The sequence below is a fragment of the Buteo buteo genome, chromosome 5 (assembly GCF_964188355.1).
Source record: "Buteo buteo chromosome 5, bButBut1.hap1.1, whole genome shotgun sequence".
Taxonomy (NCBI): domain Eukaryota; kingdom Metazoa; phylum Chordata; class Aves; order Accipitriformes; family Accipitridae; genus Buteo; species Buteo buteo.
The window spans coordinates 399,622-415,489 of NC_134175.1; the positions used below are offsets into that span (position 1 = coordinate 399,622).

Here is a 15,868-nt window from a genome sequence, read left to right on the forward strand (position 1 = left end):
ATTAGCAAATTATTCTTCATGAGCCATCATTCTAAACCAAGAATAGTTGTTTCTTCTGATAATTAAGGATAATCTTTTATGATAGGGTAGCATATACTTACTATTCGGAGCTTGCTAAGTAATTTATCTGGACTGCTGCTGCCCTGTTATTTTAAACTGAAGCACTTGAAAGAAAGTCTATTAGCATAAATAAGAACTTTAAAAAGTTTTCCCACAAAAGAGTAGTTTTGATAAAAATTAACACTATTTCTTGCAAATCAATTTCCAAGTTTTCAAAGTGCAATTCACATTTACTTCCCCCACCCATGTATTCAGGGTTTTGTACCTTTGTTTAGGATGAGCTGTTTCTTTGCTTTGCATGATGACGTGTGCACTGTCCCCTGAGGAAAATGCCTTTGACATTTTGGTAGAGGAAAGAGTGTCCAAGTGACAACTTCAAATCTGAGTAAAGGCAATAAGCTGTGGGCAAGTTGCCCAACTTCCACATGACGCACTCCATGATGGCTCTAAGAGGCTGAGACTTCCTTGAGCGAAGACAAAGGACATAAGTTGCTTGTGAAGAGTGCTTCATTAGCTTTCCTTGGAGGATGCTCAGAGCAAATATTGATAATGCCATTGTCATTGATAGTTCACTGAAGGAGAAGCATTTGTACAGAGCATCCAGCACCAACAGTGAGATCATGCATCAAATCAGACCTAATTACTGTCTGCAGTTTTGGAACGAAGAGTTGCATGACTCAGATGAGGAGAGAATTCCTCACTAGCTACTTATTTCTCTCGTAGGGAAGCACAGGGCAAGAGGCATATGAAATGTATTAGGTTAATTCTGTAGAGAAATTCTTTTGTCATATCCACTCACTTCAGCAAAGAGAAGTCCAGAGAAACACCATTTGTACTTCAGACACCTGCAGCATGTATTCTATAAGTCAATACTAGACCTCTCTGTACACACAGGAGAATAGAAAAGTTTAGGTTGGAAGGACCTCTGAAGGTCCTCTCTTACCTCTCCCACTCCCCACCTCTGCATTCAAAGCAGAGCATTTGACCTTACATGGGGATGCTCAGGGCCTTGTCAAGGTTAGTTTTGAAATTCTGTCCCATTCCATCCTTGAAGCTATTCAAACCTGACTGGACACACTCCTGGACAAACTGCTCTGGCTGACCCTGCTTTGAGCAGGGGGTGTTAGACTAGATGATTTCCAGAGATGCCTTCTGACCTCAACCATTCGGTGATTCACAGGGTCCACAGCTTTTCTGGACAACCTGTTAACTGTGCCTGTTTGGGGCATGCTCTCCTGGAATTAGACCTGCAGCAGAAATACATCTGTTCTATACGACAGATGTAGCCAATTTGAAATTAGGCCTAGGAGCCACAGAACTTATAATACAAAAATTAATCTTCAACAGGAAATGTTAATAAAGGAAAAAGGAAGCAGATAAGTTCACTCCTTTTACAACTTACAATTATCACGCAATTCAGCATAGGGAAAGAACTTTAGTAACATTAGTTGGATTTCGTAGTATTTTACACAGCATTTGAAGGCACAAACATTTGATTAGAGGCAGGAAAGAAAATTACCAAACCTCAATTTATTATGAACCTGAACAGGCATAATCTTCTCACCACCTAAAGGAAAGAAAATTGGCATAAACTTACTTTTTTTATTTTCAAGGCTCTATATGGTTGGGTTTGACACTTCATAGAGAACGAAGATGACAGACCAGTCCAGTCAGTCCTTGCTCTTTGATATGAAAAATGAAATTGTAAGCAGAGAAGACAATATGCTAGATGGAGAGAAATAAAGACTAAAGTTAGGAGATTACGTATAGCAACTACCGTGCTAGCATTAAATAAAAGCAAAAGGCAAACACGGAAAAAAACCTAGCTAGCAGACACAGAATTAAGTAGCTCCAACTGAGGGAAAGAGAAGATAAGCAAAATAGAAAAGGGTCTCCCAGTCTAGTGAGGGACCTGTGTTTAATATCAACCAAAGTAGTTTATATGTACCAAGCAAGTCTCCAGATGGAGGCTGTACTTTCTCTGCCAAGACAATTCTCTAGGGCAACACTGGATGAAGTCTTCTCAAATAAATAGATGTGAAATGCTACAAGGGGGAAAAAAAAAAACCAAAACCACCCCAGAATGAACTACCCTAACATTCTCTTTGTAAATTAACTAGATATTTTAACTCCCCATCTCTTTTACTTTTTCTGGCACAAGAACCCCAAATACAACACAACACATTCATCCATCTCACAAAATGAAAAAAAAAAAAAGTGCATTTCATATCAGATGCTTTGCGTCAAGCCTGCTAAGGCTCATAAATCAGCTGTCTTATTGCCCTGGTCATTTCAACCAACGTCTGACCCTTTTGTTAACTCATGATTTATAACTGGAAGTTACTTTTTTTTTTTTAATGCCAGATTTATAAACTTTACTGTGCTTGGTTTGATATAATATCCATTTTGTACACCAAGCTATAAGACAGTAAATTTATTGTCTATGAACTGTTACCTTGAAAAATTACATCAATGCAAAGTGGTTTCCATTTAGAATCAATGGGCAATAAATTCATTGGATTTTTTTTTTTTGAAGGGGGGGGAGAGAACATGATGATATTTATGAGGTCATGAGCGGCTATATAATGGGTGAATCTGGGAGCAGAGGCAACAGTCAGACAGGAGTTCTGAGTTACAGGGGTAGACAAAGACAAAATATATTCAACACAGCAACGATGCATAAGCTGGTATTCTGCTGTCTCATTATTATCGGCTTCTCCTATCCTCTCTCATCTCTCCCCATCATCAATGCCAGTGAGATGTCTTATCAACTCTCAGGTAAGAGTCTTTTGATTTTAATGGTCATAAAGCAGGGGCTAGAGCAGCAAAACCAGAAGAGAAGCAGGTATGCTTTCCAAGGGGCCTTTATCTGTGCTGATGAGCTGTAGAAAAAGCAGGAATATCTTCAGAACACCAGCAGCGCAAGTGACACCATCCGTGGGTGCTAGTCTTGTAAACGGGGAGGTTGGGTGCCCTAAATATTTCTTCCTGCTGCTTTGAGATCCAGGAGGCAAAGGTATCCGAGCCTTCTGGCACTGAATGCAAGCTGGCATATACAGTGTCTGTCTTTGACGCAGCATTAGTAGGCATTGGGTAATTTAAAGAAACTTGGCCGTATGGTCTCTCCTCTTGCTATGCTTTAGAATGAGCTATGTTTAACTGAAGGTGTATTTAAAAAGGGGGAAACCTACTGCAAAGATTAATGCAGTCCTACTTAGATCAAGAACGGGCAAGTCTGTCTTACACTACAAAAATAGCAATGTATTGAGCATGCTATTTGTTTGCAGTAATGCAGATTCCATTCAGCCCAGCAAAAGAATAAATCTTTGCTTGAAAAAGCCCTCCTCAAAGTTTGAAATTATACTACAAGTCAAGACTGAAATGGCTCAGTAAAAACGCACAACAAAGTCTGGAAGGTTACGGTCATCAGACCTGACCTGTGCTGGAACAGTTTCTGAAATGAGTTCTGAAAGAACAGGCTAATCAAACCCAAAGTTATTGCATAAAGCTGACTATTAAAAAATGGCTGTTCTTACCTGCTTTGCAGGTGCAAGAGCTATTGTGCTGGTTTATAGATATCAGTCGTTCCTAGTTTGCTTTGAAAACCTTGGACTCACTAAGCCAGCATCTTCTCAAGCCTTCCACTATGTAACTTTCATTTACAGGCAGCCATGACTCAGTACGGATAACATCTATCACATCATAGGGTGAACAAGCTGGCTCTAACAATTACTGCGTTTGTTTGAAGATGTCCATTAGGCTTATTAAATCTTCCTTGCTAATATAAAGAGTCTCTAGGCTGGGTAAGATAGAAGTAGAACTCCGTATTAAAGAGGGTGGTTTTGGGTTTGTTGTTTTGGTTTTTTTTTTTAAATCTCAAAGCAAGTTTACCTGCTAACACTGCTCTGAATTAAAAAATAATACAAGGCTAGAGATGTGAATTGTCTACACATAGCACTGGGAAGTTACAGTATTCTTATTTGGTCTTACATTTAAGTCCCCACTGTCCTTTGCAATTGTCCTTTCGTACAGTGAACAAACTAACAACGTGGATGTCCAAGGTCTTCAAGTTCTTGATCTTGGTCCAAGCTTTTGAAATGTTGGGGGATTATTTTCAGCAGTTTATTTTCTTATATATTTCATATTGAGGAGCTATAGAGTCTCACCCATCCCTGCAGGTAAGAGCAACTAAAACTCCATAGTATTATCTAAAAGTACAACTACAAAACAATATTCATCTATACAACTAGAGTTGCATAATAGCACCCTCTCGTAGCCCACAATTTTGAATGTCTGCTATATATTAGCAAAGAGGAAATTTACTGCTCAGATTACAAAAGCCTTATTTACCTCAAGTATAACACCGCTAAGGGCTCCGGCTGGCAACCTGCCTCGGGGTGGGGCACAAGCTAGTTACAGAATTCTGAATTCTCTATGCACATACAAATTAATTCCATCAGGTATCAGCAATCTGTTGTTTCAGAAAAAGTAATAATATCTGTACTGATACACACATTAAATGAGGGAGATGATTGAAATGCACAGAGAAGCATAGCTGCCAAAATAAGCTTTAAGACTTCTTACATTTATTCCTGCCCTTCCCCTAATTTTATTGCATTTAATTGTCAGGAAACTGAGCAGGTTAATAGGCCTTGAACACAAAGTTTTGTCTTTATTCATAGAAAAGCTCCAGCATAGGAAGTAGTTGATAAAGATATGGACTAAAAAAAAAAGAAAAAAATTATATACACATTTGGGTTGTCTACAGCTGGGTACCAGAAGGATTAGGTTATGAGCTCCTCAAGCAATGGGAGGGGCTGCTGTCAGTCAAAAAACTTTCTTAAAGAAAGATCTGCCAGAGAAATGACCATCCAAGATTAATATCAGGAAGGTATCTTTTCTGACAGCTTTGGAAGGAAAAACAAGACCAACTATCCCCCATTTTATTCATTTAAATGAGGATGGATGACTGGTGATTTCATGATAATCTTCAACAGGTGGGGCCAGCAGACCTGATCAGAAGTCATCCGAGACAGACTGAAACAGGGATTCAAAGCAAAAGACTCTTACTGTATGTCTGTTTCTGTCATCTCCCATTTGCAGCTGATGAAGATTCAAGATTAAATCCAGAGCAGTTGGGCAGCCTAGGAAGCACTTCCCTGCTTCAGTTTCTGCCAGAGCTCTTGGGCACACTGACTGAAGACAACAAAGCAGGTGAGGATTTACAACAGCAGTTTATGGGACAGTGCCCATGGTTTGCATGTCCAGCTTCCACAGAGATTGTGCCCCGATTCGTGGGTATATACTGAAATACAGCATTATATGTAGGCAACAGACAGCTGTCATTTAATTAACTGGGACCTCAGGGAAACCTGCCGAGCAGCCATGCTTGCAGCTCAATACTAGCAGGAAAAGTCTCCAAATTAGTTTAGCAAAACCTTTGTATAGCAAAACCGGGGCAAGGCAAAGATTGGCCTAGAATGAGCTAGCAGACAAAATGAAATAGCACAGTCTTTTAAAAAACATCAATACTTGCAGAAAGTGCAGAATCAATAGCAATAGATGGTTTGGGGGGCAACAGACATAACAGATGCCTGCTGAAGAGGACAGTACAGCTTGCATCTGCAGAGTCCCAGATCCTGCTGGAACTGTGTGCCACAGGAAGAACTGGCTGTGCTGCTGCAAAAGTGTTTTCTGTCTGTTCCTCTGAACATACCAGTTCAAGACTTCTGCTGGCTATGGTGTTATGGTACACAAGGAAGACTTGTGTAGGTTCACAGTTTCTAAATGGTAAAACATTTCATTATGTCTCCCCTCTACCAGGTCTTAGTCCCAGCAGCTACAACCCAAGGGAAAATATCAAAGAGGTAAGTAAATGATCATCTGTCACTGAAACAAGAAAAATAAGACTCCACATTTTAAACTACATGGAACTGTTACCGAGACATCATTTAAGACCCACAGACTTCGTAAACAGTATAGACTAAAGTATGCCACAGTGTTCTTGAAGCTGGAATCACTTAGCAGTTAGATAAGCAGCGGAGGAGAAGAAAAAAAAAGGGGGGGGGAGGGGAGGAAAAAGAGCAAGTAACCCAGAGCATTCCATTCTAAGACCCACACTTTTTTCCCCCAGAAAAACAGCTTTCTAAATAAAGACAAATTGTCAGCTTCGCCAGGCCAGGCCAGCACATTAACCAGTATTAGCTGCATGTCATTTCTGCCCAATGCCCACTGCAACATAGGCTATGCAGTATTATAAGATTTGTTATGAACCATTAGGTAAATGGAAAACATAATTCCTGTTCATTTGTCTGCTGAATTAAATATAAAGGCAGAAGACGGGGACTAGTTTTAGTGCATCATCTAAATCAGAGGGCACACTGGGCAGCCATCTCTCCTTCCCCCAGTCAGAACACAGGGCTGGGTGATCAGCTGGGGCAGCAAAGAGCATACTTTCCCACTGGGAACATCTACCCTCCAACAGTAACCTCTCTAATGCTGTTTGACTACAGACTTTCTATGGAAATCATCCTCGAATTGCTTTGCTGGGCCGCTTCTTGACCAAGGACAGGAAACAGTACAAGAAACGTGGGAATCTCTCCGAGTGCTTCTGGAAATACTGTGTGTAAACAGGAGAAGAAACTCTCCCTGACTTTGGTTGCATAATTTATACAGATGTCTGAAAACATGTATATAGATTTGCTTGATTTAAAATGAGAATGAAACATGAAGACAGCTCCTAACTTTAGACTCTACGCTACTTGGAAATTAATAAATTCTTGATGTTTTGCAATTATGTTGTGAGCAGTGTACTATTTTCTTAGAGTTCAGTACTACAGGAAGAAAGTATTGGGACAAAGAGATAAACATGCAACACGAAGAGAACTCAGGCATGGGAAGCAAGATTCCCATGGGGTCCTGTGAAAGCTCCCTGAAGAGAGATGCCTCAACTGCATCTAAGTCCAGAGGCAAAAGGACTTTTTCCTTTGTCACTTAGTCAGCTGACGTAGGTTGGGGTGCCAGGAAGAAAGGGTCATTGCTGCATTCCCTGATGACGCTGAGCTGGTGAGGGATGGCAGCTTAACGGTGCCCAGACCCCTCCTGCCAGCCATCCCCAAAGCACCACAAAAACAATAAGCATGTGTTAGGATCAAGCATCTGCTCCCAGTACCACTGGCGACAGTTAACTGTTTCTCTTGGTCACTCGCAAAGACCCACAAATCTCTTTCTTTGCAGCACCTTGCCTAGTCCCCAGCTGCCCATGACAACAGGATTGCCTGTGCATAGCACAGGCTTTAAGAATTGTGTCTGATTATCATCAAGCACAGCATAGAAGGTAAACATTATGGTTGTCAATATGAAGGCTTTACACTCAGATTGCAGGGTCAGTGGAGGTAAACAGGGATGACATGACTTAAGAGGTTCTATGACTGTGACCTGCACTTAGGTGGCTGCACACACAGATGTGGGAATGTGATACACGGACATAGATCACAAGCATTACTAAGGCAAGTCACCTCCTGCTTGGGCACTTAAGGGCAGTGAGATTTGTTCCCCTGAGCCACCACATGGTTTTTATAATGTTATTGTATCTTGGCTCTAAAGTAAGTGAGGGAGAAGACAAAAGAGCAGCTGCAAGAGGGTTCCAGTCTGACTCCTTTGTATGCGGAGTACCAGCATTCTCTCTCAATCCCAGGCACTTCCTGATAGTATCTGCAATGAATAGAGCCAAAGAGTCAGGAATTGTCTCTGAGGGATGGCAATCTTGATAATATGCACAAACAGTCTGAACTGTGAAGCCTTACCTTGTTCGATACATACTTTGCATAAATCTTGGGCTAATCAAGGCTCACAGAAAGCTTGAAGTAAACGTCAGCTAACAGTGATACACATGCTACATTGATCTCAATAATATACATCATAAATCTCTGACTGTGCTGTTTAAACAAGGGCTACAGGCTTGATACAGCTCGTTCACTTCACATAAATTCTAAGACAGATGAAGCCAGCTATAACAAAGAAAAATGTCCTTACAAATGCAGAGCAGCTGGATGCACTATGCAGCTACTTGAAATCTTCTGAACATTGATTCTTCTCTCACACAATGCAGCAAGTCAGTGCCTGTCTGGAAATTACTCCTTTCCTGCCACCTCATCAGTCAATAAGAAGTTGTAAGAAAAGGCTTCAAATTTATCTACATGAATAATCATCTAACATAGATTTATTTCATAGACAGGGAAAGGTGTAGAGCCTGCAAAGACTGGGGAAAAAAAATCCCACTTAAAAAATTGCAAACATAAAGCAAAATAAATAAAACCACAATCAGTAATAACTGAAAAAAATATTACAAGTATTAAAAAGTTCACTAGCCATCTACGTAAGAGAATAAAGGAATGAAGAGAGCTGTCGGATGGTGAGGATGGAGTCAAGATGATGTAACTGAGCTATAAACCCTCAAACTGTTTCACCTCTCGATACTGCAAAAATACTTGCTAGCAATTATGGCATCTACAGAAGGAATACTCAAGCAACTTACTGTGTTCAAGCCAGGCCAGAGCACAGCAGCAGGGGCTAGAGGAGGAATTCAGCTAATTCTAATCTAGCAGAATTTCAGCAGAGCCTAAAAATTCCAGTCATTCACAGTCCTTGCCTCTGGTAGGTAGGAGTTCAGACTGCATCTTTGGACATGACTGGTAGTTCTCAAAAAGATGACCGTTCGAGACCCTGTTGCACACCCAACTGCCTCCTTCCTGAAGGAAAGAAATGTTTATGGCAGATGCCAGATAAACTCAGTGCCAGGGCCCAAGAGCCCAGAGCCTGGCCAGCCCATGACACAGAAGGGCAAACACCACTTCTGCCCCATCCCGCTACAACCTATAGCTACTGCCAGCTTTCAGCTCTGAGCTTTTCCTCTCTTCTGCAGGCCAGACAAGAAGGCTGGAGCTGCCACAGAAAACTGAAGAGATTGTAGGAAGACCTCCAGCAGCCAGGTTGATCGTCTTTCCACCGGACAGGGCAGAGCTTCCGGAGCGGGCAGAAAGGCGCAACTGCAGCTGGGGAAGTGAGCCGCAAGCATCCCGTCTATGTCAGCCTGAGCCTGCCTGTAACAGTTTCAGGCAGCAAACTGGAGCATCAAACGGGAGCCAAGCAGGTAGACACCTGTTTGAGCTGCACAGAAGCAGTATGTAATATATACCCTGAAAGTTAATGAAACTGTGGAGCAAACCTACTACAGAAAAGCTACGGTCCCATTACTTTTGCAATTGGAGTGAGTAAGCATTACAGGTCCAATACTTACCTCTCACCATCTGCCCAAAATACAGAAGAACATCATTCAGCTCAACTTTGACAGCCACACAGAGGTGAAAGCTACAGATTTTTAACTGTGAGCAAGAACTTCAGCTGACAGGAGGACGACGTATTGACAAACCAGTAACGTAGCTGGACTGACATTGCCTAGATCTCTAAACAAAAACATAGCACCACCTCGAACTTTTTCATTTCACAAGCCTATTCACTTCTCATCATTTTTGGACCAAAAATACCTAGATAATTTGGCTCACATTTGTAAGTAAGTTTAGAATGATCAAATCACCCTTTTAAAAATTAATAAACCATCAGCAAAAATATATCCAATGTTACCTTTGAGATGCCTGTATTTCAAGGAACTGCATCACTTACCTTGCCAGAAGCACCTTCAGTTACATACTTATCTAAGATTACTTCTCTCTTCCAATTTTAATAAGATGCTACATCTTTTGGTTTGTACCTTGTACTCCCTGAAGTGACTTTGCCTTTCTCCCGCAGGCTTCTTTAAGCACTGTTGACCACACTTCTCTCTAAAGTCCCTTAAAGCAGAAAAAGATGAGCAAATTGTTTCTCTGCAATTAGTTAAGAACTTTATTGCTCTATGAGACATGCCTGTGAATCAAACCTCTGAATTGTTTCTTTGTACTTCCTCTAGAACAGAAATTTTAGCACGGTGGGGCCAAAACTCCTAGGATGTTTATTAATTATCTTTTCTAACAGATCAGCACAGACAGCAGCTTTAAATCCTGCATGCCAAACCCAAAGAGCTTACACATCCAAATACAATCCTTTACACTCAAAAGGTACTTGCCCTTCTCTGTGGGGTGCAATTAGAAAGGAAATAACATGTCCTGAAGTGGGCAAGGTAGAGTGAGATAAAAAAAACAAACCCAAACACAAAACCCCACACAGAACAGGATGAATGGCTGCTACATGACTGCTTTCACTATGCCCACAACCTCAACACTTAAGTACAATCAGAAAAACATAATAAATATTTTCTTAAAAGTCTATTTTCTAGAAATTACCAACAAAAGTAAACACACATTTGAAACAGTTCTTTGCAGCATATTTTTCAGTTTTATTTATAAAAACAGAAGCTCCTTTGAAGTGTACAGTTAAAATCACAACTGTAAATTCAACCACAGCTGAATATTATTTCAAGAAAATATTCCTATCAACTGATGTAAAAATTCATTTGATGTGTTTTAAAACTTGATTCAGCTGGAAGATAAACTTACCAATGCATTACTCGTTCAGCGAATATTCATCGCACTGTAAAAATACACTAGGGTCCCTCCTGTTCATAGCAATGCCATGAAAATATTTGCACATCAACTAATCTTTTAAAAACATAATTCTGCATTTATGAATACAACAAAAAAAATTGCCAGTGAAATCCACCATGGGTTTCCGAACTGCTGATGCCCCCACAGGGGGTAGTAACTGCATCACTATTGTACTTGTGTGTTTTCCCTTTGATCACCAAAAAAAGTGACCTTCCAAGCAGCTCTAAACTGTCTGCAACATTTTAATTATGCCAGGCAAAACAAAGTCACATAAACAAAATAGCATGTCCAAATCTGGCTGCAATATTTACTCCATTGGTCTTTCAGATGAGAACTGGATCTCACGTCCACTACTCCAGCAAACTACAAAGACTGAAAGATTAATATAAGCTGAAGTAAAAACTACCAATTCCTGAAAACGTACTGAAATGACGTCCTTCCCAAAAGGCTTGATAAGGCATTTGATTGCAAGATACTGTAGTTCTAGGGGGGTAAAGAATAGCTTGGGAAACTGGTTTTTTTTGTTCTAAACTTGGTTTTGCAGTCAAGACTGTTTGCGTTTTTTGGGCAAATAATTTAGTTTCGTGGTCACACAGGGCACCGATTCACCTCTTCCTTCCTCTTACATTCTTTGCCCATACCATAATTTTTTCTGTAACCTGGGACTAGTGTAACCCCAGACAAGGAATCTTGCACCTAAGATTTAGCCAGGATTACAAACTTTGAATTCAAACTCCTAAGCACATGCACCTTCATCACTTATGGTTAGAGGGTATGGCGTTCACAGCACTACAAAAATCATCCAGGATTTCTGTGATCTCTATGATCCTACTGGGCACAAATTCACAATAATAGGTGGTACAAGAATAGTTAACATCTCCAAACAATAAACATATGTAACACGATCAGGTTTCTAGGTACAGGTCAGAATCTTGAACACTTGTAGCAAAGACAGCACAGGATACAGTAAGTGAAGATCCCCAAATTATACTCCTGGATTTGGTATGAACTGGGGGTATGCATCTGTGCAAGTCCTTTGTGTGTCTGCCTCTTTTTATACACCTGGGATAATGATAGTCAACTTTTTGACATGTTTCCAGACCTACGGATGAAAAACGTTATTCAAGCGTTAGGTACGTATTACCATTCTCGTAAACTAAGTCCCAGTGTTTTATAAAATGGATGACACGTATGCCTGCTAAGACATGGCAAGCCATCTCATTTTTATACTCGGGAAATAAACAGTAGAAATAACGTACAGCAAAAGAGTTGATTATCTAAACTTTCCTTCTGGCTTACACTTTTAAATTCTTCTGAAGGAGACAGCCATCCTTACCTGGAGTATTCCAATTAATCTATTTCACTAAGTCTCAAAATATATTAAAGCACTCAATTTAAGCACAGCCAATTAGAATGGATTCTAGTGTATCAGTCTAATTTGACAGTTAAGTTAGTTAAGAAGCTTCCCAATTAAGAGAAGAACCTATACACATAGCATCTTGTTACAAGTTTTAGAGCAAATATTTTAGGCGGTGTGGCTATAAAGAATACCGTACCTGGAAAGTGCTGGAAAAAGACTAGGTATAAGGTATTGCCCACATTTTCCTACTTGAGTATATAACTTGCTATATGTAAACACCTATCAAAGTCTCTCAGTTTTAGAAGTGTTTAAAGTTCAAACACAAAAAGTACTGAGGATGTGTGGACCTCTGCTGATTTACAACACAAGAAAAAACAAGTTCAAGCTGAAAAAAAATGAAAGACCAATAATGAAATGCAGCTTGAGAATAAATAGAAAGCAATAGGTATAAACAGAGCAGGCAAGCATACTGTAAAAAAAAAAAAAAAAAAAAAAAAAAAGAGGAAAAAAAATCAAAAGAACAATGCCTGAGTCAAATTCACCTTGAAAACTTCAAAATTCTGTAACAATAACTTTCCTTGACATAAGCTTTAATGACAAAGATTGCCACTGAATTGATTTTAAAAAGTAACAAAAACCTTTAGATAAATAATCGTTTTCCTTCAATGATCTGCAGATCACAGTATTTTTAACTTACTCAAAAACTTGAAGCTTACTAGTAAATGAAACTGAAAAAGTGAAAATCCTTCACAGAGCAGAAAAGGTAGAGTTACACAGAAGAAAAGGGTGAATAACGTGTTACATTCTAAAACTCTTTGTTGAGAAGGCTAAGGTGATTAATGACACCACAAGGAAAATCTGATTACATTCAGCTTTCGATAAACAAAGGGGAAATCAGACAAAATCTGCTAGGTTTTAGTGAAGAGTGTCCTGTTTGAAGAGCACTTTGAGACATTCAGCTTTAAGCTAGAAGTATTAACATGAGAACAAGTACTTTTACATGCTGAAAGAGAAAGCGGTTACCACTTTCTGAACAACAAACTCACACTATGCACAAAGTCATTTTTTGTCCATGGATTTCAACAGCCAGAGACTCCATTACAAAGAAAGAGGTTAAAACTTGTACAGCAAGTCAACAGTGGTAAGAAATTATGAATATGTGGTTTGATGTTCAAGTTTGGCTCCACAACATGTGACTTTTCAAGAAAGCAGAAGAAATGAAGCTCAGCCTCTTTTTCTTTTTGGCATCACCACAACAAAAACAAAACAGGGAAACAACTTAAATTTTCCTATTAACTATGTCTGGATTCAGCTCATCTAACTACTCTAATACAACAACAACAAAATTAAGATACAAATCCACCTTCCAGAGTGCTAGCAACGTAAGATAAAAGATTGCATGTAGCTACTTGATAACTAGGCTCTAATGCCATGATAGAGAAGGTTTTCCATGTGTTTTTTATTAGAAAGCAGATCCTGCATAAGGAAATAACTTCTGAATTGTTACTTCTATTTTTTTTGATTGCTGTTTATAATTTAATCTCTAGCAGATTTGCAAACCAGTTACCCTCAATCAATTTTAAACACCTATCCTGAGAAACACAGCTTTAAAAGCAAAAGCTATAAAACAACTTGGTTCTAAAACATCATGAAAAACATAGGGAATAGCTTTGCTTCTTTTCACTTCAGTTTGTTTTTTTGATGGGCACAAGCTGGTGAAAGGCATTTTGATGCAGAATAACTTGGTTAGTTTTTCAGCTGCTCATTAAAAAGCCTGTTGGACCCTGGAACCAGCTACTGTGATTTTAGAACCTCAGAGTATTAGGATCTTCAGTTTAGACCTTTAAATATTGAACAAACAAAAATGAAGAGCACTCCATTGTAGTTTGGTTGCAATGCTGTTTTCAACACATGTACCTTGGAGAGTAAACATGCTCTGATCCGTTAGGCTGATCACTGTAGGTTCTTAACCACTGCATCTTTTCAGACTCTTACTTGCCAAGTGCAAACAAACAAACAAAACCCAAATTCAAACCATCTTTGTATTTTGCTCATCATTGAGCAACCAAAAGCTAAAAACATCACCCATTCTGCGTCAAGCCTGTGAGGTCAGGAAGGGAAACAGCCTCCCAGTGAAAGATTGTCTTCCAAGTCATGCCAGGAGTGGAGGGGTAATGGAGGAAGATTTAGTTTCACATGTGCAAATGCTCATGTTGGGGATAGCCAGAAAGATTCATCACTAGTATGTAGCAAAGCCAGTAGAAAAGACAACGGGAATTACACTAAGCAGTTTTACTGACACAAGTGCTGATGTCTTCAGCGTTGCAGGAGCGGAGGTGATTTTCCCTTGTTTTCCATATTGTCAGCAGTCATTGCAGCCTCACAACTCGCTCCCCTGATGTCACATGTAACACAGCCCTTTAAAAAGGAACAAGAACGTAGTAATTTAAATTCTCCTTTTTATGAGTGTATTTCAAAGAATCAAATCCTGATAGCACGATACGTTGCAATCTCTTGAAACGTCTCGCCAATGGGCTGAAACCTCTCTAAAAGCAAAGATCACACAGGTATCTTATTTTCAGAAGCAGGTACTTGTACCTCCAACTTATCTTGTCTCGAAAATGAATTCTTCGGTTAGTGGAACATACAGTTTTAGCTTTGAGATAAAAAGGTACATGCCTTCCTTGAATTTGAAGGCCTAATCTTTCAGCTTTATAAGCAAGCTACTCATTAAGGATTTGGACTGCAGGCTGAACAGCAACAATACCGACCAACAAAAAAAGGCTGAAATGCCCGAGTTTATTGACAGACCAGATTTTTCTCCTTTTTGAGAAATGCTGTGATATTGAAATAAAGTATTAAAATAGAAACCCTGTCTTTCTTTCTACTGTCAGAAGCCTGATTGCATTTGCAAAATGATAATTTATATTGGAAACATGACCTACTGCTTAGGAACCTTAGATAGTTTCAGCACCTTAGATATCAAGTATTTATATTTGCACACCAATACATCTCATAACATTTGAGATGTAAACATTCAACAGAATTTTCTGCAAGACCACTGGACTTCATTTTGCTATCTGAATCAAACACACGGTCCTAACCACAATAGGGGACATAAGATTTTTATCAACAAGGTATTAGGAAAACAAAGGCTAATTTTCTGGTCTTGTTCCAGAGCCAAGGACACAGATTTCTCAATTTTTCTGCTCTAAGAGTAAATACCACAGCTTATAATGCCACATTTGAAAATCCTAGCACATAAAACATATAGTCCTATAACAGACTTTAGATTTTTCTGCTGCACGGCACATGAATACAGCCCACTCAGCCTTGACATTTTCTGTACAACTCATCGCTGGAACTCTAGATTTTTGTGGGCCTAGTTCCGCCTCGCTCTTTTCTTCTCCAGAGTACCTTTAAACTGATTAAGACATTCTCTAACACATACGAATACAAATCAGAAGTAGTTTATCAGAGTGCCCAACAGTTATACCAAATAAAATAATCTGGCATAAGATACCAAAAATCTTAAAGAATGAGTCCACCTACAAAAAGCCAGCTATTTTTGTGTTTCTTACTATATGCCTGAACCTCTTCTGTGATGATGAGCATTTTTCAGTTTGCTGAACACACTTGCTCTAATCTTCACTAATGTCCCAGTGTTATATGCTATTCAATCATAGCAACCATCAACTTCATAAGAAAAAGAGCAAAAGACCTAACACCAACAGAAAAAACATCACTAGATATGGACTCTTCTGTGACAGCATGACACTACTCCCATTCACCCAACAGTGTGACTGAAGGAACTTAGCTACAGGTGGTTCCTACATTTACAAGTAATAAC

General features: G+C 39.4%; 2 protein-coding genes across 12 annotated transcripts in view; one reads left to right on the forward strand and one right to left on the reverse strand.

Moving 5' to 3' along the window:
* PER3 (period circadian regulator 3) overlaps positions 1 to 15,868 on the reverse strand; it is a 47,227-nt gene that overhangs the window by 11,379 nt on the left and 19,980 nt on the right. For 9 of the 11 annotated variants that reach the window (XM_075027054.1, XM_075027059.1, XM_075027057.1 and 6 more), the window contains one exon: positions 10,433 to 14,436. In XM_075027054.1, the coding sequence (XP_074883155.1) occupies positions 14,335 to 14,436 (102 nt within the window). In that variant the 3' untranslated portion in view covers positions 10,433 to 14,334. Of the gene's footprint in view, positions 1 to 9,829; positions 9,909 to 10,432; positions 14,437 to 15,868 lie in introns of those variants that run through there. The other 2 variants (XR_012650281.1, XM_075027055.1) reach the window with 2 other exon arrangements.
* Positions 2,265 to 7,170, forward strand: UTS2 (urotensin 2). The gene is made up of 4 exons (XM_075027070.1): positions 2,265 to 2,838; positions 5,164 to 5,274; positions 5,884 to 5,927; positions 6,573 to 7,170. Exons 1-4 carry the CDS (start codon positions 2,631 to 2,633, stop codon positions 6,687 to 6,689), a joined length of 480 nt encoding a protein of 159 aa, XP_074883171.1. The 5' UTR covers positions 2,265 to 2,630; the 3' UTR covers positions 6,690 to 7,170.